Source organism: Mixophyes fleayi, chromosome 5 (genome assembly GCF_038048845.1).
Source record: "Mixophyes fleayi isolate aMixFle1 chromosome 5, aMixFle1.hap1, whole genome shotgun sequence".
NCBI lineage: Eukaryota > Metazoa > Chordata > Amphibia > Anura > Limnodynastidae > Mixophyes > Mixophyes fleayi.
This window is the reverse complement of record NC_134406.1, coordinates 186569958-186596521: the sequence shown is the minus strand read 5'-3', so window position 1 is coordinate 186596521 and position 26564 is coordinate 186569958. Positions and strand designations below refer to the sequence as shown.

The window sequence follows — 26564 nt, the reverse complement described above, 5'->3', positions numbered from 1 at the left end:
AAGTGAATAATGCCTGGACTATAATAACTCAGTGGATTGTGTTACAGTCCCAGCTTTAGCACTGTCAGAATGAAACGGAACTCAATCTGTGTAACTCCATAAAGCCATTAACCTACATTGCTGTTATAATGAATATATATATATATATATATATATATATATATATATATATATATATATATATATATATATATATATATATATATATATATATTGGATATTAATCTTATTAGTCCTTTATATTATAAGGTCATGTAGGTGCAATTTACCAGTTTGGTGATTATAAGATGTCAGTTTGTACTGTAAATAGTTAAGCTACCATATGAACCATATAAATTCTGCCACATTCTGCACTAAAAACTGACTCATGCAGAAAAGTCTGCCATGGGGTTGTGATCTTATTGACAGACACACAAACTAATTAGCAAGCTGTGCTGGGAATTAACTAGGTAATACCAAGGTAAAATAATGATTATGTACAGGCGTGCATAAATAATGAAATATGTGTGTGTAGAATTTTTGCACAAGGTGTACCCGTGTATGTGTGTATAATGTGCATAATAATGGAAATGTACAATGTAAGGAGTTTTGTGTGTATACTTATATGTATATATGGGTTTATAATGTACAATATTGAAACATACTGCTTAAAAACTCACATTCCCCAGTTTATTCTTCTTGTTATGTAACTAATTTTTTTATACTTACATGCATTTTATACTATATTTATGTTGAATAGAAACAGTAAATTTAGTTGAATATGTGGTTTATTCCTATAAATATTTACGTCCTTGTTCCCATAAATCTTTGATGTTTGTCAGCACAAGTTGCATGAAATTATCTTGTTAGTACCACATGTTTAACAATTTTCTGCATGTAGCCTTTTCCAAAGTAACAGTAAATGTAGGTGTTGATTAATGCATAAATGCAAAGGAGCCTTGATCGTTACTCAACGTGTATATGGGCATATGCTGTGCAAATCATACAGTACACCCTCTAGTCTTGATGAGGTTTGTGATTTCTCCTGCAACTTCAGTGACAAAGACATATAACTTGGAATATGTGTGTGTTATTTCATCAGCAATAGAAGTGGTGTAGAAATGAAAGAAATGTAGATGTGACCTGCAGATGATCCCAGTACTAGAGTATACTTCTATAAGTGCACCTACTGCTCTATTCAGCTGTCCAGAGCCGGATTTAGACCACATGGGGCCCTAGGCAAGATACTGGTTTGGGGCCCCCTCCCTGAAAAAATCCATAGCACTAAAGTTTTTTAGCATAACATATACCCCTATTCAGGGGCTGGCTGGAAGACTTTAGCCCGGGGGGGGAGGGGGGGGGGGAAAGCACATAGCACTGGCCCATAAGTAGCGGCCCACATTTAAAGCGTGGTCTCATCTCCAGCCCTGGGAGGGACCTCTGGGGACAGCTGGGCCCTAGGCAATTGCCTAGGTTGCATAATGGTAAATCCGGCCCTGCAGCTGTCAAACACATTTTGCTGGTGGATTTATGTTTGCTATACACACATCCATCACACTGAACTTACTAAACTAGGTGCTGCATTTTTAAAATATGCATTGGATTTTAATATTTACTAAACATAGATTTTTGTTTAATTCATGGCTATCCAACGGATAGCTTATGTGCCAGGTTAGGCCTCAAAGGCTTTTACCATGTTCAAGGAAGAGATATTCACATCTAGTTATTGAATAAGATATATTTTATAAGGATCAGCATTGGTTTACAATTATTTATACTATTTTACCAGTAATGTATGTCCAGTATGTATATAGCTTGTTTTAAGTTTACCCTAACAATTCAATGCATTTGCAGTTTTATCTATTGCCCCAATTATATTTTGGGAGATGTTATATGAACAAATATGTATAAAATATAATATAAACTCCTAAGTAAATGCATTCCCCGCCTTCAAACAAATGTAGCGCATTGGCTTGTTTTCCTGAAACTCTTACTAAATTATTGGTTTAAGCTTCTGACGTCCTTCTGCGTTTTTCATTAGGAGCATTATAAAGACCTCCAGAGTTTCTTATTTTATCGCTTTTGGATGTAAGACAGATAACCTATGCTCTGTGCACAGGATATAAATGTACCTGAAGAGTAGTTCTGTGTCATATTCATGGAAGCTATGGAACCGTAAATATCTTGGGTTAGTTATGTTAATCTGTCAGCCAGTGTTAAATTTAACCAAAGAATTGCCTATATTGACATTACTCTAGCACAATGCTGTCTCACTGATGGGCTTTAGGTATAATATAATGTTTGGAATTATGTCTAAAAGAGTTAAATACAGATTGTCACTATCCAGTTTTTTACTTTTTCCAATATGCCTCTAGGCACCATTTTACAGGTGTTCTGCTCAAACAAAGACTTATTCCCAGTGCGGATGTAATTATAGGAGTCCAGAATTCTAGTTTTGGCTCAGATTTATGTTTGGCTTAAACACCAGTCTTGGAAAATACTTTGATAGAATCAATTTGTCACTGTTTGGATCTGCCTTTAAAAAAATCTGCTCGGTCTATTCAGAATGTGCCAAATCATCCCAGAAAACACATCATAGCTTTACCGTTCCAGTAAAAAAAAAATAAAAAAAAATGTAATCCTTTGAGAACAAAAAAAGTGAGAACTCCAATTAGCCAATTGTTGTGGAGAATAATCACACTCCTTAGTGTCTGGATGCACCTTCTGATGTGCTTCCCAGTAGAGGCATGGTTGCAGTCTGGAAGAGTAATAATAAATGTCCTCTGTGAATTATTACCTAAATCTTTGTGCTTTCCCCCAGCTTGCTTTTCATTACGATAACTGTATCCATCCCATGCACATATCATTAAGATATTCACTGTTCTGCTCTCCTTATCAGGTAGTGGTTACAAAAACAAATGATTCAACTGGATATAGCAATTCCATTGTTTTCCCAGTTACCATTATTACACTTCCCTTTGAAGCAGATGGTAAATGATTTACTCTCTAAGTTTGTCTTTACAAACCAGGTTATAACTAGACATTAATGGGGTCCAAGGCAACTGTGCTTTTCATTGTCCACCTAGGGACAACCTCTCTGTTTGCTAAATACTCACCCAGTGTAGTACATCTGCATGGGCCTAAACCCCCGCTCCACCATTGTTAAGGCTAATCACCAGTTACTAAATAGACCCCTGAGTCTGACAGAGAAAAGATAGAGATGAGCTGCAGTTCTTTCATATTAGAACAATTCTCCAGTAATAAAACTGAAAACAATTACTTAACTGCAAAAAGGCCATTGAAACATGTACCGAATCAACTTCATAATGATGCTTGAACATATAATATACACCTTGTTGATAATAATATCCCTTTACTAAGCTGGTTATGTGAATTGATACAAAAACAAGCTTGTGCATGCTGCCATATAATATATTTAAGTAACACGCTGGGTGGCATCGATTCAACCAGGAAACATATTCCTAGTCGCAACTTCAAGTCTGCATTGTTTTAGAAAGGAGAGACTATAGAAGTGATACTATGTTTGAAACCTGTGTAAAATCAAGGAAATGAAAGAGCTCCACATTTTTAACATCATCTATGTAACATAAAAACATCCAGTCTGGAAAAAGGGTGGAATAATTATCAGCATAATTTATCAAAAGTAAATACAGCGACACACAACCCCAACAATCCCTATTTTTGTCAAGTTGTTTAAAACAGTTGTATGTACTATCTGATTCGGGTGCCATAATTAATTTGGTCCCAACTTTTTATTAAGAAATGTTGGGAGGAAGACTGAATAGAGTAAATGAGGTGCATATACCTGTCTGAATGGTGGTTTTCACAGGTGATTTGGAAGGACCTATCTTGGGACAGCATGGTGGCACAATGTCTAGCGTTGTTGACTCACAGCACTGGGGTCATAAGTTCAATTATGTGTGTAGTTTGTATGTTATGTTTATGCTGTACATCATCATCATCAGTTAATTATTTAGCGCCACTAATTTAGCAGCACTGTACAGAGAAAACCAGAGGAAACCGGAGAACTCGAAGGAAACCCATGCAAACACAGGGAGAACATGCAAACTGGGAATTGTATTCATGACCCCAGTGCTGTGGGGCAGAAGTGCTAACCACTAAACCACCGTGCTGCCCCATCAAACTAGATAGTAACTAAGTTGTGTGTGTATTATGCATCAAACATAAAGTAAATTGCTCTTCAGTAAATTTTCATTTCTAAATATAAAACCAGCTTAGCACCACTTAACTACCATGCCCCCTCTAGATTGTCTTGCCAGCCATCTCATTTTACAGAGCATAACTGCACAGTGCCTAATCAATGCTTCAGAAAGCCCAATTTATTTCTTTATGCCCCTGAGACCATTAGAATTTTGAGACCTTATTTTAGAGTAAATAACTGCACCTCCAGATGCAATGACACAAGTCAAGTCCAATACTAGAAATTTCCCAATCTGTGTAATGTATCATTTATATTCGATATATACAGTAGTCAACATGTTGCCCATGTTACGACAAATAATCTGTTTTAGTTTTCAGATTGACATTCTATATCTTGTAATATTAAATGGTAATTTATCCTTTTAGAAAATACAGTTATAGTAAAGGGGTTAACATAAAAAGAACCGTAAAGACTGATTAACAAAGGACACAGCTTGACCTGTATTACTTCTCAGCACATATCAGGAGGAAGCAATATAAAACGTGTCACTAAACCCATTAGATCATTAGTTAATAATTCAGATATGGTGCTTTAGCTAGTAATCCCTCTGTCTCACACTGACTTTTAAAAATTATTTTATGGTATTATACACAAGTAGTCATATAAACCATTTTTCACCACATACAAATGGATAAAAAGGAAATATGTATATATTATATAGTCACATGCAATTCATTTTAACTTTGCGTATACTGTAGAAGTGTCAGATCTAATTCTTTATTTACTGCTCAAGGACCAATTTATGGAAAAAGGACAAAAGATAATGTCACTCTCTCGAATGCTAGGCTCTGCCAGAGAACTTAATCACACCTTGATAGCAGGGCCAGCACTGCTTCCGGGGATGACTTGGCCAAGTCCCCGTCTTTGGAAATAGAACTTTCACCTCCCGGGCAAGGCACACCCCCTCCCAAGCACTGTGTCCCCATCTCTGCCACTTATTACCTTAGGTGTAAGGTGGTGGGGTCAGCACAGTGGGATTCTGGTACTTAGCTGTGACATCATAGTCCAGTGCCACATTCCAAGCCTATCGCAGACATGGAGGAGCAGCAGCAGCTGCTTTTCCTTCATGTCAGTTTGGGGGGGTACTACTGGGACATTAAAAACAGTGTTTTAGGCCCCCTAACCATTGGCACCCTAGGTAAGTATCTAGGTTCACTTAACAGCCTTGTGCGATAGAAGCTAGACAAAATCCTTTAAAAAGAATGTTACAATGCTTTCATTTCGTAATAGAAAATGATACATAGAAAGTAATAAAATAGAATTAGTGGGTCTGATTCATTAAGGAAAGTAAGGCAAAAAAAGGAGTGAGTTTTCTCCTGGATAAAACCATGTTACAATGCAAGGGGTGCAAATTAGTTTAATATTTTGCACATAAGTTAAATGCTGGCTGCTTTTTCATGTAGCACACAAATACCTGATAGCTTTACTTTTATACTAGAATTTAAAGTTGATCTAGGACATGCCGTACCCAACTATAAATCTGTCCCCGCATCTTATACTTGCCCCCCCCCCCCCTTCCGATGCAACATGGCTTTTTCCAAGGTGCAATGTTACTCCTTTCTTTTGCTTTACTTTCCTTAATGAATCAGGCCCAGTGTGTTTATCTGTTTTTTCATTTTTACATTAGAATAAAAAAGACAGTTTAATATAGTAATCCACTCCTGCTAATTTTTTACAGCCACTTTCCTTCATAAGACAAGAAGTGACCTCTCTCGAACAAGCAGTATTGCCTTGGAAGATAGATCAGACTATGTAATGCAACCAGTTGTGACAATTAGTTTCAGGCTCAGCAGGGCTCCACAAGTAACAACAAGAGTTAAGCTGTCTCCAGTAAAGAAAGGTGAAGTCTAACACTTTTTTTGTATGTAGAGGCACAATTCTGCTTATCTGTTGCTCTGTAATATGTCGTAGTGAAAATTAAATGAGCTATTTAATTTACCAACAGATCTATCCCCAGAAGTCTCTATGTGTGATGTTATCATGATATCATTTTCTACATTTTAGGTGTTTAATTAAAGCCTGCATCCATTAGGCATGACTGCTTTGTGGATGGAACTGGGTAATCGGGTGCTATGTACTATTAATCAGTCTGTAGAATAAATCTGTCTTGACATTTAGGTACACTTTTCTTTTTATTAGCCCATACGGTACACAAACTGTTACAGCCATTCTGCTGTCCTTTAGCAGAAATAGTATGTGAGCTACAGCATAGATATGGAAATGTTGCTCTTCTTTGACAAAAGCACTACGAGAATTACTGTATGTCTTATGATTCCTTTAACAAAGGGAAATACAAGACAGCAGACATTTTACTGCAGATAGAAGTCTACTTTGCTCACCACATAATAAAAAAGATTAAGTGCAATTTTTATATGAAAGTGGCAGAACCCTTTCTTCTTTAATAGACATGCATTATTTTGACATAACAGCGATATGTCCATCTGATGTATTTCTTGCAAACTGATGTAGGCTGAATATTGCACATCTCATCACACATGAGGTCTGCGGACTCATGACTAATCATTTTAAATTTCTCTTTAAGCCAGGGGAAAAGGTATATATGTTATTACACTATATATATTGCAAAACAAAGATTGATACACCAGGCGCTCTACTTAATAATCCAGTTAAAATTTAGTGCACAGACAAAAACAAAAACACTCCACATGTACCGGCAGCTGCCTCACTCCCACAACCGGGTGGTAAATCTGGAACAGTAAACAAAGGAATGGAATAGGTGCCTATAGTGTAGTATAGTTAAAAACAGATATATTGCCTTCAAAAATAATATTCTTATATGCGTACCAAATGTGTAATATATAATCATGTGCACATCAGCAGATCTATTATACAGGTCCAACCAGATATGCTTCTCAGACGAATATAGTCATCTCATAGATCAAGAAAGCAGGAAAAAATTGCATATAGTGTAGTATTATAATGTAACATAACCAATGTGGATCCCACAACCACGCTGCACACTCCACTTGTGATTAAGTGTACCAGAAGTATAAAAAGACAGACTTATCTGTATTTCTTATCGCTTGTTCTTCCTTAGTATTCTTCTATGCTTATGGGTAGAGCAGAAAAACCACATATAGTGTAGTATGCTCTTGCAAAGACTTTGTTACTCAAGTGAAATCACACTCGCCTTATGACAAATAAGATAGGCTTATCTGTAGATAAGATGGTACAACGGGTGTACTCCTTCCAATGTTGCCACAATGATGAATCCCAATAGTTATAACAATTTGAATAGGCTTATCTGTTAATGATCTGTAAACAGTCTACCAAGAGTCCTCAACGCGTTTCGTCCTTTAAAAGACTTCATCAGGAGAACACATATAATAACAAACTACAATGATTGGTAATATATCTCTCTATATATATCTACATCTATCTATCTATATATATATATATTCCACTTTAAATTCATCCTTTCATCCTACAGCTCTGCCCTCTCACTCGCTAAACAATCTTTCTTTAAATCCCTTATCTCTTCCCAGTCCTCTAACCCCCGTCGCCTCTTTGCCACCTTCAGCACTCTCTTGGCCCCCTCCCCCCACCCCCTCCTCCCTGACTGCCTCTGATTTCGCCTCCTTCTTCTCCTCTAAAATCGAGGCCATCCGACTTGAAATCTCCTCCTCCACTCTCTCTTCCACCCCTCCCACTCTTCTGTCCTCCCCCCCCCCAACCACCTTCCCCTCCACTCCTTTCATCCCACCACCGGCGAGGAAGTCCACTCTCTCATTTTATCCTCCCCCCCCACTACCTGCCACCTGGATCCCATCCCCTCCCACCTTCTTCGCTCCCTTTCCCCCACCACCTGCTCCCACCTCGCTCACCTCTTTAATCTCTCCCTCTCCACTGGCATCTTCCCCTCCTCCTTCAAACATGCTCTCGTATCCCCCATTCTTAAGAAACCTAATCTCGACCCCACTTCTCTCTCGAACTATCGCCCCATATCTCTTCTCCCTTTTGCCTCCAAAATTCTCGAGAGGCTCTTCTGCAGCCGTCTCACCTCCTACCTTTCTGAATACTCCCTCCTTGATCCTCTCCAGTCTGGTTTCCGCCCCCTCCACTCCACTGAAACTGCCCTGGCTAAAGTCACCAATGACCTCCTCTCTGCATAAGCCAGGGGCCACTTCTCCCTTCTCATCCTCCTTGACCTCTCTGCAGCCTTTGACACCGTTGACCACCCCCTCCTCCTTCACACCCTCCAGTCTTTCGGCCTCTCCGGCCCAGTCCTGTCCTGGTTCACCTCTTACCTTACTCACCGTTCCTTCTCTGTCACCACCTCTGGGTCTCTCTCCCCCCCATCCACCCTTCCAGTCGGGGTCCCTCAGGGCTCTGTTCTGGGACCCTTACTCTTCTCTCTATACACCTCCTCCCTGGGTGAACTCATCAGCTCCTTCGGCTTTAGCTACCACCTTTACGCTGACGACACTCAACTATACCTCTCCTCTCCTGATCTCTCTCCCTCCCTCCTCTCTAGGGTGTCCGCCTGCCTCTCTGCCATCTCCTCCTGGATGTCCTCTCGATTCCTCAAACTTAACCTTGCCAAAACTGAGCTCATAGTTTTTCCTCCCTCTCATACCCCATCCCCTTCTGACCTCTCCATCACTGTCGACAACACCTCTATCTCCCCTGTCCCCCAACTTCGCTGCCTTGGTGTCATCCTCGACTCCTCTCTCTCCTTTGGCCCCCACATCCTCTCTCTTGCTAAATCCTGCCGCTTCCAGCTGCGCAACATCGCTCGCATCCGGCCCTTCCTCTCCCAAGATGCCACCAAATGCCTTATCCACTCTCTGATCATCTCCCGCCTGGACTACTGCAACCTCCTCCTCACTGGCCTCCCCCACTCTCATCTCGATCCTCTTCGATCCGTCCTTAACGCTGCAGCTAGGCTTATTTTCCTCTCTCGCCGCTCCTCTTTTGTCTCCCCCCTCTACCTAGCCCTTCACTGGCTCCCATTCCCCTTCAGAATCCTCTTTAAGCTCCTCACACTCACCTACAAGGCCCTCGCCAACTCCACTGCGCCCTACATCTCCACCCTCCTCTCTATTCATGCTCCATCCCGCCCTCTCCGTTCTGCCTCTGACCGTCGCCTCTCTTCCCCCCTTATAACCTCCTCCCACGCGTGTATCCAAAACTTCGCCCGCGCTGCCCCCCTCCACTGGAACAAGCTCCCTCCCTCCATCAGAACTTCCCCTAATCTGTCCAGCTTCAAACGGGCCCTAAAAACCCACCTTTTTCTTAAAGCCTTTCTGTCTCCCACTTAACTTCCTACCTTATCTTCTGCCTCTGTCCCCCTACTCTTCCTCTCTCCCCTGCGTCTCTCTGTCTGTCCACCCCTCCCCTTAGATTGTACGCTCCTCTGAGCAGGGCCATCTCTCCTCCTGTTTCCACCACTTCTAACTCTGCTCTCCAGCTACTTAGCCCTCCTCCTCGAGGGTCCTCCACCCCACGTCCACTCTCGCTCCCTCCTCCCCCCTGGGGGTCTCCCTGTCTTCCGCGCCCTCCTTCTTGGGCCCCGTCGTTTGCAGATCCTCCCTCCCCCTTCCCCGCCCTCTCTAGCTGTGCATTGAGCGTACTGAGTTGCTGTGTTTACTGTACTGTGCTGTCTCCCATTGTATTGTGATTTTGTTTGTCTCTGTACGGCGCTGCGGATGCCTTGTGGCGCCTTATAAATAAATATTAATAATAATAATAATAATAATAATAATATAGATATAAAATCAGAGAGAGATTCCATAGCAACCAATCAGCAACTTGCTTAATGTGTCCAATGCAGTTTAGCTGAAATTAAGCAACAACCCTCTAAGGGAAAAGTACAATTCTATCTAGTGTTTTTCAAACTAAGGCAAAAATGAGGGTTTAGGATTTACTAGTAGGGAAACGCGAACAAAAACCTCCAACCAAGTGTATTTTTTCTGCATTTGTCTCTGATTTCAAAACATAATTTAGGAGATGTGACTAAGGGCTGTAGCCATAGCAGTCCACGTGACTGTGGAGCAGAGCAGTAGATGGGATATTCCTTAAAGTAAAAACTGAATATGCCTTCATCTCACATTAGTTATATGATTTGGAAAATAATGAGGTTAAAATGACTATATGTGTGTATATGTGTATATATATATTATATGTATATATATTATATGTATATATATATATATATATATATATATATATATATATATGTATATATATATATATATATATGATTAATGTGCCAGATTGCTACTAATGCAATTAGTTTCCTGCTGTATTGATTACTGACATGGGATTGAGCAGACCTTATGATAGGTATAACTTTATGAGAGTGCTTAGAGGACCCTGTGACAAATTTGCTATGGGACCCTTGATACCTTTGCTCTTGGGTTTACCATTTATTGTAGTTTATTAAATGTGTTTTCTGTTTGATGTTTATTAAAGTTGAACCCATCAAACAAATAAAATTAAAATGCTGGGGTGAAGGCAGATTCTTTCCTACTCTGTCAAGCATAGACTGGTGTTCTTCATTAGAAATGAAAAGCATACATCTATTACTTACACATTTAGAATTTTTTTAACATATTTTTTTAAAGAAATTTTACAATACAATATAGATCTTATGAATAATTAACAAATTTAAGAATACATACAGTTAATACAAAAATAACAGCAAACCATGAAGGAGTGGGAGGAGGAAGGGGATGTACAGAAAAGTAGTGGTCACAACAGACCGTACACATATATAGGATTCAGGAGTATATAATAACTGATATAACAATATGTATAACTGCTGGGTTTAAGCAGTAGCGTTAGATTGTGGTGGTTAGATGCTTAGAATAGTTGTCATGCTGTTGGTGCCATTTAATCAAGGGGAAGGAAGCAGACGTGAAATACTTGAAACCTACGGTTTCCATATCATAACGCCTCTGGATAATGGAAATCATTTTATAAATGTGGGGGGCAAGATTTTTCCAATATTGGTTTAATGCCGATCTTGACGCCGTTAAGTTGATGACCTGTTGTATGTCTGTTATGGAGGAGGGACAATTCCGGTTTCCAGTGATAGAGGAAGTCACATTTAAGATACATGGAAAGATAAATCAGAAACCTCTATCCATAAATTGTGCACCGCAGGTCAGCTCCACAAAATATGAATTAAGTTTCCAATCTCACCACAATTTATCCAACAAAACTTATGTACATTAGGCCAAATTTTATGAAGTTTATCAGGAGTGCAATATAACCGATGAATATGTTTTACAGGTATCTCAGAATTGTTTATACATTTGGACATTTTAAACAAAATTATGGAAGATTTTGCACCAATCCTCATTTGTCGAGGATACTTACAAATCTAATTCCCTTCTATGTTGGATAGCCACATAATTTTTTTCGATGGGGGCGTTTTATGCCACAAGGATATACCTCCCTTTTAGCTCGATGAGATTTTCTGGATTATATAGGGGGTGGCGGTTAAAGCGTTGGAGTGGGAGCCTTGTGTTTGTAACCAATGGCGGATTTGTACCTACTCCTAAAAGTCTCCAGTCAGAATTTGGAGTTTTTTTGTAAACAGGCAAATGACATAAAGGAAGAGCTCTCATATAAATCTTGCAATTAAATGATACCTTGGGTATGCCAGTTGGTTAAACAGAGGTTTGTGATTAGGTCTGAAAGAGCGAGAGTGGAAAGATAATAGCACGAAGATCAAATTTGCCACCGGATTTCACCATTTTGTCCCATGTCCCTAGGGCCTCTAATATGCTCTTTAGAGAGGTCTTACTTGGTGGTCTATGACTTTTGACCATCCATATGAGATTTAGTGTGAATAAATAGTAGGAGTGCCATTCAATATTTACCCATGGTTTTGGAGCTGAGGGATTTATCCAGTCCTTTAATTGGTCTAATACAGAGGCCGATTGGTAGGCTTCAAGTTGGGTACAGCTAGACCACCTGTCAGTTTGGCTCTAAACAAACAATACCTAGTGAGCCTGGGATATTTCCCTCTCCATACAAAGAAAGATGGTGTAAAATTAGTATTTTGGAGAGGAGCATCATTTTGATGGCTGCAATTCGGCTCAGCCATGAAACTTCTTAGCACTTCTGGAACAATTTGATTTATTGACTAAATCATGGGCTAACCAAAAAATTACAATCTATAGTGCGATTTAAGTCTGAGGGAATATGTATTCCCAAATATTTCAGAGAAGTGGTTTGCCAGTTGTCCTTTTTTATTTAATAGTGTTTTTAACTGTGTGATCCTAACTCCTGAGCTATTAGGTATGATTTTTCCTCCTGAGTTTGCTTGCCCTATTGCTTAAGGTGTAGAATTTATGGTTAAGGTGAGCAATAGCCTGTTTAATGTGTAGTGGGGAAAGGGCATTCAGCCTTCTCAAGCTTCAGCCAGGACAACCTTAAGTTTAAGGTTAGTTGAATCCTTTTTTTGCTGAGCTTCTAGCATTATGACTGTTCATATGCTGATAGGACCTCAGAGTCTAGTTTCCTAATTCTTGCTGCAACTTTACTAGCTGCTGCTATCATTACTGCCTTTAAAAGCACACATATGTGTATTTGTTGAGATGTCCTCTGGGGTGTTTGTTTGCATGTAACTACTTAAAGCTTCCTGCACAATAAGTATTCCCTCATCTTCTAACAATACATGTTCAACTAAATGCCAGGGTCTAGAGTGGAAAGACTTAGCAATGGGTTCCCACCTCCACACCAGCGGAGCATTGTCAGACCAGGCAATATATCCGTATTTACAATGTGTTGTAAAGTCCACTCAGTTACAAGGAGGTCTATGCGGCAATAAGACTGATGTACATTTTGACTATGAATTTCCTGAAATTCATACAGAGAGACCAGGGTAGTGTTATGGGCTCCAATTTTCCCTACAAGTATTAAATACCGTCTATTTTTATATACAACTTTTTTTCAGACTTAAAAAGACAGTTGCTACCAATTAGGATGGCAACGCCATTGCGTTTAAAGGGGCTAGTAGAGGAATAGCTGATGGGTTACTTATGGTTGGTAATTTGAGGGGGGGATGAATCAGGAAGTGGGTTTCCTGAATGGCTACAATATCTGATTTCTGTGACAAAGGTTTTGATCTGCAAGGATCAGATGACTCTAGATATAAAGAATTAGAACAGGGAGCTTTATAGTGCATAAAATGTCTTTTAATAAAACTTCATAAGATCCAATATAAAATCATACCAAGTAAATATAAGACAATGCTTATTTTTCCATGTTACCGTATGGGATGTGAACTAACCACTGGTAACGCTATGTAGGAGCTGAATTAAAGTGTCCATGAAATGCTCCATGAAGGAGAGAATGAATGAGAACTTGCACCAAGCCATGCACCGTTGCGTTTCATCACAGAGGGACTTTGTAAGGGGTGATGGCTTGGCGCTGCTGGCAGCAAGATTAAATAGGAGGACATTTTTATCTCTGATCAATCAATGGGATATGGAATTTAATATCTTACTCAATGGGCTAAGACATCCATTGTTCAATCAAATTCAAGTGGAAGTTAATCGGAGCACTGTAATCCCGATCTCAGTAAACAACCATTACAGGACATAGATTGGACCACAAATAAAATTAAAACATATGGTATCTCGCTGCAAGTCCTCAACATACAGTCTAACATAACCATTCTACACATATGGAAAGCAAATAATGAAAAATACACAGTGGATCTCTGAAAAAGAATAATACAGATTGCAAAGTAAAATAATACAAAAGTAGGTGAACAATGCTTATAAAGGAATGTAATACTTAAGAGTCAATTTCTTACTTAATGATGTCCAAAAATTGATGCAAATTAAAAATCCTCTTTATGTATAAAAATATAGACGTCAAAACATAGTTAATAAAATAACTATTAAAGTAGAATGGCAAAAGTTTAATTAAACTTTTTTTGAATGAATTTACATACAGCTTTGTTAAGCTCTTTTAAAAAAAAAAATATGAACCATTTATATAAATATTAAAAAAAGAAATGTAACAAGCTCATTTAAGAATGATCCCAGTTCAAAATTATTCTCAGGATGTAACATCTGCTAAACCTCAATCTAGAAGGGGCTTATGTAGCAGTTTACCATGAATGATACAATAAAGAACAAAGATGGTAGTATGACAAGGAAATAAACAAAGATGAAAGAAAATGTAACTAATGTATTTAACATCTGTTGTTAGGAAAATCTATTTGTCTATATAGAGGTATAGTAGAGGTGGTACATGCACATTCTTAACTGTATTTGAAATCAATTTAATATAAACTGTGCATATTGTTCATAAGGAAAACAGGTCATCTTAAAAATATGGCAAGCGAAATGTGTAAATAAGAATCCTTCACTCTCAACACATTAGTAATGAGTATTTTCTTGTCATAAATCAGTCAGTCCTCAGTCCTCTGTTCTGATTTGATCTGTTCTGGGCCACCAAGTTGCAGCTTCAAGAATCCCACTAATAATATGCAGGTGCAGGCTGGGCTGGGGGGCAGGGGAACAGGTGGGCAACTGCCCCCTGGGCCAGTCCCATATTGGGCTGCCTTGGGCCGGGCCAATAGGCCACCTGCATTTTTCTTCTTTTAAAATGTTTCTAATAGGCTGCCGAGTCGGGTCTTGCCCCCCCCCCCCCACCCCCGGGCTACAATGTGCCAACCCTCCCCTGATTATATGTATTGAAATGGGGCGTTAAATTCAGCTGTAATATAGTTAACTTACTTATGAAAATCATTTGCCATTTAGAATATAGCGATATTTGCTGAATTCTGTGAGTTCAGCTAATAAAGTCATGTCAGATACGGTTGTTTACAAATCGGGAAAAATGTGGATGGTACATAATGATTTTGGCACAAATCTACCTACTTGACTGGTATATTTGTCAGATCACAGTCATGATAGTATTGTGCAGGCTGAGGAGAGTTACGGATAACTTCAAAATTCTGCCTACTTGAACATTTGGATCTCCTCCTTAAGTAATCAATTACAATTTTTCCCTTTTTTTCTTGAAATATTGCTCACTGGAGCCATTTATGTATTGCATATTTCATGCGAGAAAGGAGAGATTAGAATAGTTTTTATGTCCTGTGTTAGATTTGTATGTTTTCAGTGTTTCTATTATTTTTCTATTTGAAAGGCTGTTAATGCACTTTGCCATATACAGTACATCTGAATGGCGCAAAAGGTGTAATAGTGAAAAAAGTGCCAATGCCTAATCTGTTTCCTCTGAGGATATGTATAAATCTAGGGATTTACCACCTCTAAAGTGGGAATGTAGATTCATGTACATATCCCTTTATGCAGCAGAAAATTTATTATCTGCATTTTGGCAAAGGGGGTAAAGTAGTAGATGGCTCTGATCTGCCTAACTACTCCCAACAGAAGGATCAAAGTTTTGTACCCTGCAATCTCCCGACCTTGTTTTACTAGTCCACAAATTTACTTGCACAAATTTACACAATCAAGCAGAAATAAGCATATCGTATCACAAAACTAAAAAAAAACAGGTACCTGTTATGTTGTGCAGTTGGTCCCTATAGATAGGTGCTGAGGTTGTACTTCATACTGAACTCTGGCTAGTTTTACGGAACTTCTGGACTAAATCTAAACTCTTGTAACATACACTACCCATAGCCAACCTGGGCAATTGTCAGCTGTGCTGCTCTTCCTCTTACAGATGTGGGAGCAATAATTATATTTCTTCTGTAATAGTGAACCAATCAGTCATTTTATATAGCGCTTATTTGGTTGTGTTGCCATTTACGGAGTCTCGTTTGGCCATACCAACAGTCTGTACAAGCAGGATTTCCCACAAGACTTTAGCACAGGCCTGGCCAAACTATGGCTCTCCAGGTGTTGTGAAACTACAAGCCCCAGCATGCTTTGCCAGTTGATAGCCAGCTGATAGCTACAGGTCTATGCTGGGACTTGTAGTTTCACAACACCTGGAGAGCCACAGGTCAGTCCGACCTGCTTTAGGAGGACTGTTCTAAGCAGGTATTATGCAGCAGGACACTGTACAATGCACAAAATAGAAGAGGCACAGTGTAAAATCCTTACAGAAGGTGTTGTGCGTCTAGATTTTTAATAGCAGTGCTCCAAAAAAACAAGTTCCACACATAATAGAGACAGTCCCAAGTTCCCCTTACTCTAATGACTAATTTAAAACATAGATCGGGTTTATTAAATGAAAGAGGTAGTTCTAAAGTGGTAGGTGTTTTGATGACACTTTTGCTCAGTGTGGACCTAATGCTGACTTGGTCGCAAATTGGGCGTTTCTTACGTTAAATAAGACACATCCAAAAATATAATATCTACAGTCATATACTGAGATGCATTTATCTTAAGATAAATGCGAATCTGTATAGAAGCATAAACGTGTGTATGAGAAAAGCATGATGATATGCTATTAAGCGTATTATCCTGCTGTTGATCCGCCAGTCATCATCTTGATGAAGACTGATAGTTTTTTAATAAAAATTAAACAATTAAAAAGCAATTAAAACAATTGTTGCAGAAAAAATTGCCTGCAACGTGCTCCTAGTCTAAGCTGATATTGGCAAAATGAATGTAGCTCATTAATAAAATATGTCAATGAATTACATGTAGCTCATTGCTGTTAGCGGTGAGACCCCACTGAGCAGTTTTTCCAAACTCTGACCAATCAGAGCCAAGCCTCTCTACATTGATCAGAGTGTGATAGGTAGCGAGATTGTCATTGGCATCCCGATTACTTGCAGAGCATGTCATCATCACTCCAGATGTTTGTACATATGGATGCCACGGCATGCTAGTGTTTATAGTTCTACAAGTGCCAGCTTGTGCTGGCAACCATGGGTATGCCGGCACTTGTATTTCTACAAGAGTCAGCATACCCAAGCAGTTTATGAATGCCAGGGCTTGTAGTGCACCACAAAAAATTATTAAAACTTTCAGCATGGCTATTTTCTTCTGGGGAGATGCCTCTTTTTTTTCACATTGCAAAGGTCATTAGACCACCATTCCCTCCCTTATTTTGCCTCCCCAATCGTAAGTATGCACAAGTATCAGGTGTGAGCAAATCTGCATATGCGCATATGCGTGCGTTCTTGTAGGCATGCACAGTGCAAATTTTCAGAGTCAACTCTGCATCATGCCCTGTGTCTCTTTAGATTTCTTTTCCCCTTTGCACACTAGTTTGTAGAGGCATCTCTCGAAAGAGTAAAATTAGAGTGCACCTTGATGGATGCAGGGTAATCTATGACAGAAAAGCGTTTTGAGATACTTTGTAAATTAGGTCCTGCTGGATTCTGCTTCTGCTTATTTATTTATTTATAATAGCCTAATAATAGCTTATAAAAATGTAAAATTTAATGCTGCTACACTATGGGTCACATACAGCACGTAAATTTAAATGGATTTCTTCTGGATTGTTTAATGGAACTTAGGAGGAGAAAATACTCATGGCTTTAAACCACTGTCACATTAACAGCCCCAGTAGCTAATTGCTCTGGTGCTTCAACAATCTTTCAACATTAGGAGTATTCATACATATTTCCCAAAGAATGGCACTCACGGGACTATCACATTTCAGCAAAAATTTGGTCGGATCATACCAAGCATCAGTGACGTTTTAACTTGCAAAAAGGAGCTAAGGTGAATATGTCTCTGAAGCTTGGTATCATCTGACCAATTCTTTCATGTGCTGAAATGTTTTAGTCCCCCTAAATCAGAATATTGCATGCAGCCGATGATTTAGGGCACCTCGTCCCTGTGAAGCTGTTCATAGAAAATATTGTGTTCATAGAAAATATTGTTCTACTTGATTTGCTACAGAAAACTAAATTAGTCTGCTGTGGCCATTTCAATGTGAAGCTACAGTATATCATCTATGTTTGATGCACGAGGCTGAGAAAGGTTACAACTTGCTGGAGGGAACTATGCATGTTGATGCCGGCACATTCACTTTCTATCATGTGTCATTTTTTTTCTTTCAGTCACAACCAATTAAGTACATGAATCAGCTAGTGACCACAGACCCAAGCATTTCACTAGAGATTAAAGTATTGAAATGGGTTAAGTGGACAAACAAGGAAATGCCTGAAGAAATTATGTTGTGCTTTAAAAACCTTACATATTGTGCTTATTGTTCCTTTAATTCCTTGTTTCCATCTGCTAGTTACAAGGACATCTCGGTTAAACATTTTAGAAAGCACCCGTTATAGCCACAGGTTTAAAGTGCTCCATAAAAAACATTTAAATGATAGCCTCCTCCCCAAATTAAATAAAATAATATATTATAATTATGAGACATGTATAGTAAAAAATGTAGTAAACCCTCTGTCAAGCAAACACTAGCAAGGACACACACATTCGCTCCTTCGTATACACACATACCCTCACAAACTAGAATACATAAGACTGATACACAGTCACATTTCTGTAGTGTTGATCTGGGGAGACACAATAGTAGCTGCTTCAGAGACTGTGTCCAGGATGATTTCTAGGTCTCAACCTCTTATACAAAGCTGTTAATGTCCTCACTTACAGTTAGTTAATGGATGTGCAGAATGTTTCCCACGCAGACACTAATTGTGTCCTAGAAATCATAGTGATGTGATATCTATGATATGCTCCCTCCTCCGTGGCTCTCCTCTCCCTCCTCTGATCACAGCTGTAAGTGGGAGGTTTGGATTGTGCCACAGTAGAGAGAGAATTGATGTGCTCCAATAGCAGATAAGCGGGTGTTGGGACCGGACTGTGGGTCTGGAAAAATGTGGGGTGTCTCCATAGGGCTTTGACATTGCAGGCTGGTCTCGTAGCAGCTGCATCCCCTTTTTCTGCAGTAGTCACGGGGTGAGTGGAATATGCTGAATAATTTTTTTCATATGGTTCTTGTGAAAAAAACCCATTTGAGTTATTTTAGTCTGCTTTTGTCTTGTTTTTGTTTTAAAGCTGGATTGAAAGAATTGGCAATGATTTAGATCAAAAACTGTTTTTTTGATTATTTCCCAACCTTCAGGAAACCATCTGATATTGATGTTTCCCAGCACACAATTTCAGGACTGTTAGCATTTGTCATAAGTGGTCGCTTCATGTGTACGTGTCATGAGACCAGTAATTTCCATTTTAAATTTAATAAAGTTTTACTTAAAGTTTAAAGCAGATAAATACTTTGAGGCTAAAATATGAATGTCTTATTTTCACAGGCACCCAGGTAATGTTTGCTAGTTTGGCTCAGATGCATGCAGACAGCACTTAATAATGAGTTACACAGGAATATTTTTAGCAAAACTAGGCACATGATATCACAAAATGACCCTTAGTGAATCCAATTAATAATACACTGAAGATTTGCAGATGACACATCATTAAAAACAGTGGTTCATGTTAGTGTTATTTACTAATCTTGCTCAAAAATGCAAATATGCACTAAAACCATATCAGCCAATCGGCAGTCAGCGTTTACCTGCCCAGTGTAAATTATACAATATGTGACAGTACAAAGGTGGGCCCACAGAGCCCAGTACATTTACTGTTACATCTTGGGAACTCCCCTAAAAAAAAATCAATCTGCTCCTACTTATGTGGAATTGTGGGTCTGATTGAAAATTTGCATAGGAGAAACAGTAAAAAACATTGCTTCATAACCTGGCCTACTGTCACTTTAGGGCTATCAACGTCATTCATTTCACATTTTCTGTTTTTCTGCTCGGTTTTACCTGACATATATCGTAAATTAATCATGAGTAAAGAGACATGAGGACTCTTTATTCCATGTGTCATTTTTGTATGTTTTAGGGACTTCTTTTGTAGGCACCTATAAAGTCCCTTCCCTATTTCATGTGTACCTGGAACGTGAAAAAAAGCTGTACATCCCCTTGTTTAATATGTTACGCCTCCTTAATTGCACCTCTACCCTTCTCTACTTTTCAATCGTATTGTCTTATTCTTAATTCTGTCCCCCGAAATCTTTTTTTCCCATGTAGGTTAATAACTGGGTAAATTCATGTGTCTACTCTGTATAAGGCAATGAACACCCCCAATCTGCCCAACTCTTTCCTCAGACTGTACAAAATTTAGCATCCTTGCAAATGCCGCCATCTTGGACCGAAAATATTTAAGCAAATAAAAATAGATGCTTTGGAGCAAAGCTATGTGCAATTGGATGTGCATTGTGGGAGGCATATATATTGCACTTTTATAAATTACCTTTATTGAAGGCAATATCCGCACTTAAAATTAATTTACAACAGTGTTTCTTCATGAACAATGATCATTCAATTTCACAAACTCCCCCTCTTCCACCCCCCGCACTGAGGCACAACCGAAAGACAAAAGCCCCACCCCCAGCCCTGAGGCACAACCCAAAGACAGAAGCCCCACCCCCAGCCCTGAGGCACAACCCAAGAGCAGAGGCAGAAACCCTAGGACAAATGCACAACCCAAGGGCAAGGCAGAAACTCCAGGACAAAGGCACAACCCAAGGGCAAGGCAGAAAATCCTGGACAGAGGTACAACCCAAGGGCAGAGGCAGAAAGCTCTGGACAGAGGTACAACCCAAGAGCAGAGGCAAAAACCCCAGGACAGAGGTACAACCCAAGGGCAAGGCAGAAACTCCTGGACAGAGGTACAACCAATGGGCAGAGGCAGAAAGCCCTGGACAGAGGCACAACCCAAGGGCAGAGGCAAAAACCCCAAGACAGAGGTACAACCCCTGGGCAGAGGCAGAAAGCCCTGGACAGAGGCACAACCCAAGCACAGAGGCAAAAACCCCAGGACAGAGGTACAACCCAAGGGCAGAGGCAGAAACCCCAGGACAGAGGCACAACCCAAGGGCAGAGGCAGAAACCCCAGGACAGAGGCACAACCCAAGGGCAGAGGCAGAAACCCCAGGACAGAGGCACTACACTTCTCTGTAACTAATGGGTTATGGCATTATTCCTGGAATTATATTTAGATGTAATATTGGTGCTTCAACAACTTTACCACCTATTGTTTTTTTCATTTTTGTACTTGTCCTTCCAACTAACATTTTAATTGTGATCAATGCATATGGGCTACCACTTGTTATGTGTTGTACACCTGGAGGTCATATAGGGTACTGTAAATGGATGCTGCGTTTCTTTCTTAGATGAGCACTTTGACAAAAAAACAGGCTCACATTTATTGTGTTTTTTTAGTTGATAAAAACCTGTACAGTAAGTCAAAAAAATTAACATTATAAGACTGTACCAGTATAAAGCTGGCACAACATCTCCATTGCAGGAAACCAAAAGAAAGACGTAAAGCCGTCTCAATCTCTTATTATATGGTAAAAGTGTTTATTTTTTCTAAAATTAGTTCCATAAGTAGACATGTTATTCTTGTCTAACTAACATATATAAAGGACACCAGCTGCATTTTTTGTTGGTCAATTTACACTTTTTGTTAATCAGAAATCAATAGTGACCTTCACAGACAGTTAATATACTAAAAACATCACTTACTGTACATCAATGTACATATGTCAGATATCAATTACAAGCAATATCTGCCAGACACCAGGAGACATTTTTGCAAAAAATCATCAGTCTCCTCCTCATTTTTCCTCTGATGACCTTTTACAAAGCTATGGTAAAAAAAGATCATAATGCAATATCGCCTACTGTATATATAAGTTTTATGTAAGTTATACAGAAGAGCTAAGGAGCATGACTAGCCCACTATGGAACCAGCCCAGCCTGCCCCTGATTGAGTCTGGTGCGCTAATATCTAATATCTGCACATATTACAAAAGGCAATGGCCTTGCAGATGAAAGCACTGAAAGAAATTTAGTTTGCATTTTTTATTCCGAAGCATAAGTTATGACAGATGCTACAGGCTTTATAGATTTTTTCTATTAAACAGAGATTGTTATTTGTCTTCTTAATTTTTTAATTGAAATATACCTTCGCTAATATCATCAGCATTTTGTTTTTCTTTTTTCTTTTCCAGCAAATTATATTATTGACAGCAAATCATAAACTCATGTGTCCTGCTCCATCCCTCACAGCAATCCATGGGATTTAATGAGGCAAAGATTTTTACATTTTATTTTTAATTTGATTTTGCATTTTTATGAGGCAGCCTCCGTGGTAAATCACATTAAAAATGTTTATGGTCGCATTAACTTTCTTGCTTACATACAGAGCTTACAGTTAATAAATGACTCTGATTTCCATAAAATATTCAGAACAGGCCATTATTACAATGATATTTTTATCCCTACTGCTAAACTTCAATCAGTTTTAGATTTGAAACGTATTAAATGGCTGTGTGTAATGTTATAATTTGTGCAGCAATACATTTTTTATAGTTGCCAATGGTTAGGATGGAAGCTCGGGCAAAAGGGTATTAATTGACATGCTTAATTATTTAAAATATATTGATTTTGTACTAGTTATTTGAATTTACAACTCATTTTCTATTCAGTGCATGCATGTAATTTTCTTGTTTATCCGAGTGTACAAAGGGATTTTGGTGATTTTACCATGAAATAATGAGCTCTCTTGACAGTTTTCCTATTCCAGTTTTCTACGTAAATCGGCTAAAAGCCCTATGAAAAGAAATGGAGCTTAGCCATCTATTTATTTCATTGTTCATTTGCTGAAGATACATGTGTTCTGTTGCCAAATTGATAATGAACCCTTTTAATGGATAGTTCTGTATTATTATTGTTATTATTATTATTATTTATAATCATGGACAAATAAGTCACTGCGATCCTGGCTTCATATGTAAAAAAACCACACTAGAAAAGTCTTGTATTAAATCTGCTTGTCATCTCTTGCATGATTTCTGAGAGCAACAGAAATTGGCATAAACAAAACTGTAACAGAACAATATGCAATGATTCAAGATTCAACAGAGCTACGTGGCCATTATTATAAATAGGATGTACGGAACATTGTATTTATAATTACAGCCATGCTGCTCTCGTTCCTTGAACCACTGCTTATTTGTACAGAAAGTACTAGGTGGTGGCTGGGGCAGACATCTGTTCTCAATAGTAATTACATTTAGTTTCCAATATTTACGTAAAATAGAGCAAAGCCTACGTACATTTTTCACATTACTGCATCTCTAGTTTAGTACATGGCTACTTGATATGGTTGTCTTGGGCAAGGCATCTCGACCTGTTCTTGACCAGGACCCATGAATATCTTTGACTCATCTCTATGAAACATAGCTTAGCTTTTTAATTACTAATGTACTTTTTAACTAACATTACACATTGAGCATAGTACTGTTAAAAATAATGAACAGTAAGTTGGGGACTTGTACAAAATAAAACACGTAATATTGATGAGTCATAGTTTATTATATGGGCGGAATAGAGTATCAAGGAGAAGATCATGGGGTCCCACTGTAAATGACACAGCGACCCATGCCTTGTGCCAGAGCTGCAGGTTTACAAGCCATGGACTAGAGGGAAAAACATTGGCAGTTATTATAGCAGTTGTTAATAGTTGTCATTATTGGATTCCGATTTGTCCTTCAGAGCTTATATAATGTAACTTTATCATAGAACACATTTTGGTACCGTTATACTTCAAAAATACAATATATACATAATTACCAACTTCCCCAATTTCCTTGGACCATCCCAGGCTTTAAAGATTTGTCCCTGTAAATTCTGGTTCCAGTACAAAATGATTTCCCTTGTTAGATGCAATTCTTACAATGTGTTCCTATTATTTAGGCCTTAGAAGTTAATATTTATTTAGAGGGGGTATTTAAAATGCAGAAAATACACTATTATTACATTCAGCAAACACTGTATGATTGGCATTACAATGCTCCATGGTCCACTGTGGATGTACCGGCTCTGTAGTAAACTGTCCTTGGAAAATATTTTAAACTGCTGTCAGCTATGTATATATACAATGAAATCACACATGTTCTAATTACAGTCTGCATTCGTTGCGAAATAAGAGATATAAAAGAGACATAAGACAGAATTGCTGTGGGCCTGTCATGATATTCCTGCTGCTGCAGATGGTTCTATTCATACTAAAGAAATATTCTACTCCCTTTTATATCAAGGATTAGAAACAATTGCTGTGTTCTCTGAAATTCAAATAAAGATGATGTAATGCCTGGTTGTACATGTTTTATTTTATTTTTTTACAAAACACAATAGTTCTCCCAACTTTATTGTATTCAGTTACCTTAACTACAAAAGCGTATGCATATATTATCTAGAATGCCACAAGGGCTTGCACGTGTTTAGAGTACAAAAAGGAGACTGGCTCAGATATATGGATGTGTAACATGTAGCTCAAGGCTCTCCACATTTGTTTTTTATTTATTTATTTATTTATTTATTTTTACATATAAAAGGAAATGACAGAAGTACATACTGGTGTGTTTTTAAATGGTGATATTTGACACTGACTTCTAAAAACTAGAAATAATATAATTTTTTCATATTCAGCTAGACACCATATTCACCATATGTTGTTGCGTTATCTGTGATAAATTGTTCTGTCACTGATTGTGTAAGACATGTTTGCATGCATATGCATGTGTGTTGAGAGCAAGGAAATAATTAAGGCAGTCTAGTCGGAGTGTGTGTTCATTTTTTTATTCATATTTGCAGTCTTGGTCTTGTCAGATGTTAAATTTTTCTCCAGTTGAGCGAGCTTAATATTTTAAGACTTATCCATCTGCTGTAGTCAATATATTTTACCAGGTACCTAATTCAGAGTTTGTGTTTCCTGCTGAGAGGTACCAATGGTTTGCCTGAATGGATTTGCTTATATAGAGATAATTAGACCCATTTTATTATGAACATCCAGAATGGGTGGGTGTTCTTACAGTTTGTTTTATCCAAGAATTGAAGACATACTTATGTTAAAATAAGACAATTATGCCACAATGATACACTGATAAACCACACTCAATGCAGCAATCTTTATTTCTGTTTGGTTAGTTATGATGTGAAGATGTCTATTGTTTATCTAAAAATGTGCCATGGAATGGCAGGCAATGATTTTATTCCAGACAGTGTTCGTTTTTTCTACACATTTGTTCAATTCTGAATTATCGAGGAGCTCACGTTTAGTCATAGTGATGTGATCTTTTCCCATATAACTTGAACAATAGTGAACAGTTATTGAAAACCAGCAGTGATTACCACTGTCCATCTTTATTATCCCTATTAGATGTTAATACAGCTGTACCGTCATTTGGGGCCGACACACTAAGCAAATATTGAATTGTTCTGAGATAATGACGGATCTATAGCTAATTCATTATACTTTACATACGAATCCCTTTCATGAAAACTCACGCTTAGTCCTTTGAAAATGTATTTAATTAGTAAGGTAACGGATGACTGGTTGGCTGGATAGACTCTTATTACATCCCGACACCCCCCAAAAGTCATTTTGAAAGTGTAGCATAGAAGAATGAACTTAAATATCTCACAAAATATGTAAGCTTTTCCTTCCACAATGTAGTATAGTATATTCATATACATACAGTAGTCATGTTATCTAAGTTTACCAATTCATCTGGTCCCGCAAGACCTCTGTGCTTCCACATTGACCTAATCCACTCCTGTAACCTGATCTCACATTTCCAGGACTTCTGCTATACATGCATATATGCAACTCTCCATTGTTCCACATCTGTATCCAACATGACATCCTTACACTTCACAGTAGTCATGTGTCACACCGTGTAAATGGAAGTCTGTGATTTGTGTCTGTTTATCTCCCCAATTGTACAGCTCCATGAAATATTTCTGTCTCATTATCAGTACATTATAATTATTCATGTAGCTTTGAGAAATTGAAAGCTAATACTAAAATACATGAAACAATCTTTACAATATGTTGGATGAATATAGACTGCAGGAGTAACACAGTAACACCAACATGATCAGGTACCATGATATTTGGAGATCCTGATTCTATATAGTTATATACTTTTGTATTACTATACTCCAACATAGCTTGAAGGGTATAGTTATAGACCATCCACAATAATCTTGGATACTTGTGGTTATAATAATAGATAATGATGTTCAATGTTTAGAGAAATGTAAAAAAAATAAATCTTAATCTAGAATTAATCATTGAATTAAAAACTAAAAGAAATGTTATAACCCCTTTACGTCTGCTTTTCCATTTCACCATCACCGAAAACTAGATTGTCACATACACTGCATAACATTGTCATATACTCACACAAAAATATGTTACTGTTAAACAGACAGAAGGCAGTTCAGACTACATACACTAAACTGATGCTGTCCATATTTTGTTCCTTCACACCTGCCCAGAACCTCCTGCTTTGACAGAAGATTTACCGCCCAGCATCACAAATGTAA

The 26564-nt window shown here is 38.3% G+C and overlaps 1 protein-coding gene across 4 annotated transcripts in view; it reads left to right on the top strand.

Annotated features, from left to right (window-relative positions):
- DCDC2 (doublecortin domain containing 2) overlaps positions 1-26564 on the top strand; it is a 91367-nt gene that overhangs the window by 53312 nt on the left and 11491 nt on the right. For 3 of the 4 annotated variants that reach the window (XM_075213143.1, XM_075213142.1, XM_075213141.1), the window contains one exon: positions 5901-6062. The exons of the other annotated variant lie outside the window; for it this stretch is intronic. In XM_075213143.1, the coding sequence (XP_075069244.1) occupies positions 5901-6062 (162 nt within the window). The remainder of the gene's footprint in view (positions 1-5900; positions 6063-26564) is intronic. 4 annotated transcript variants of the gene reach the window in all.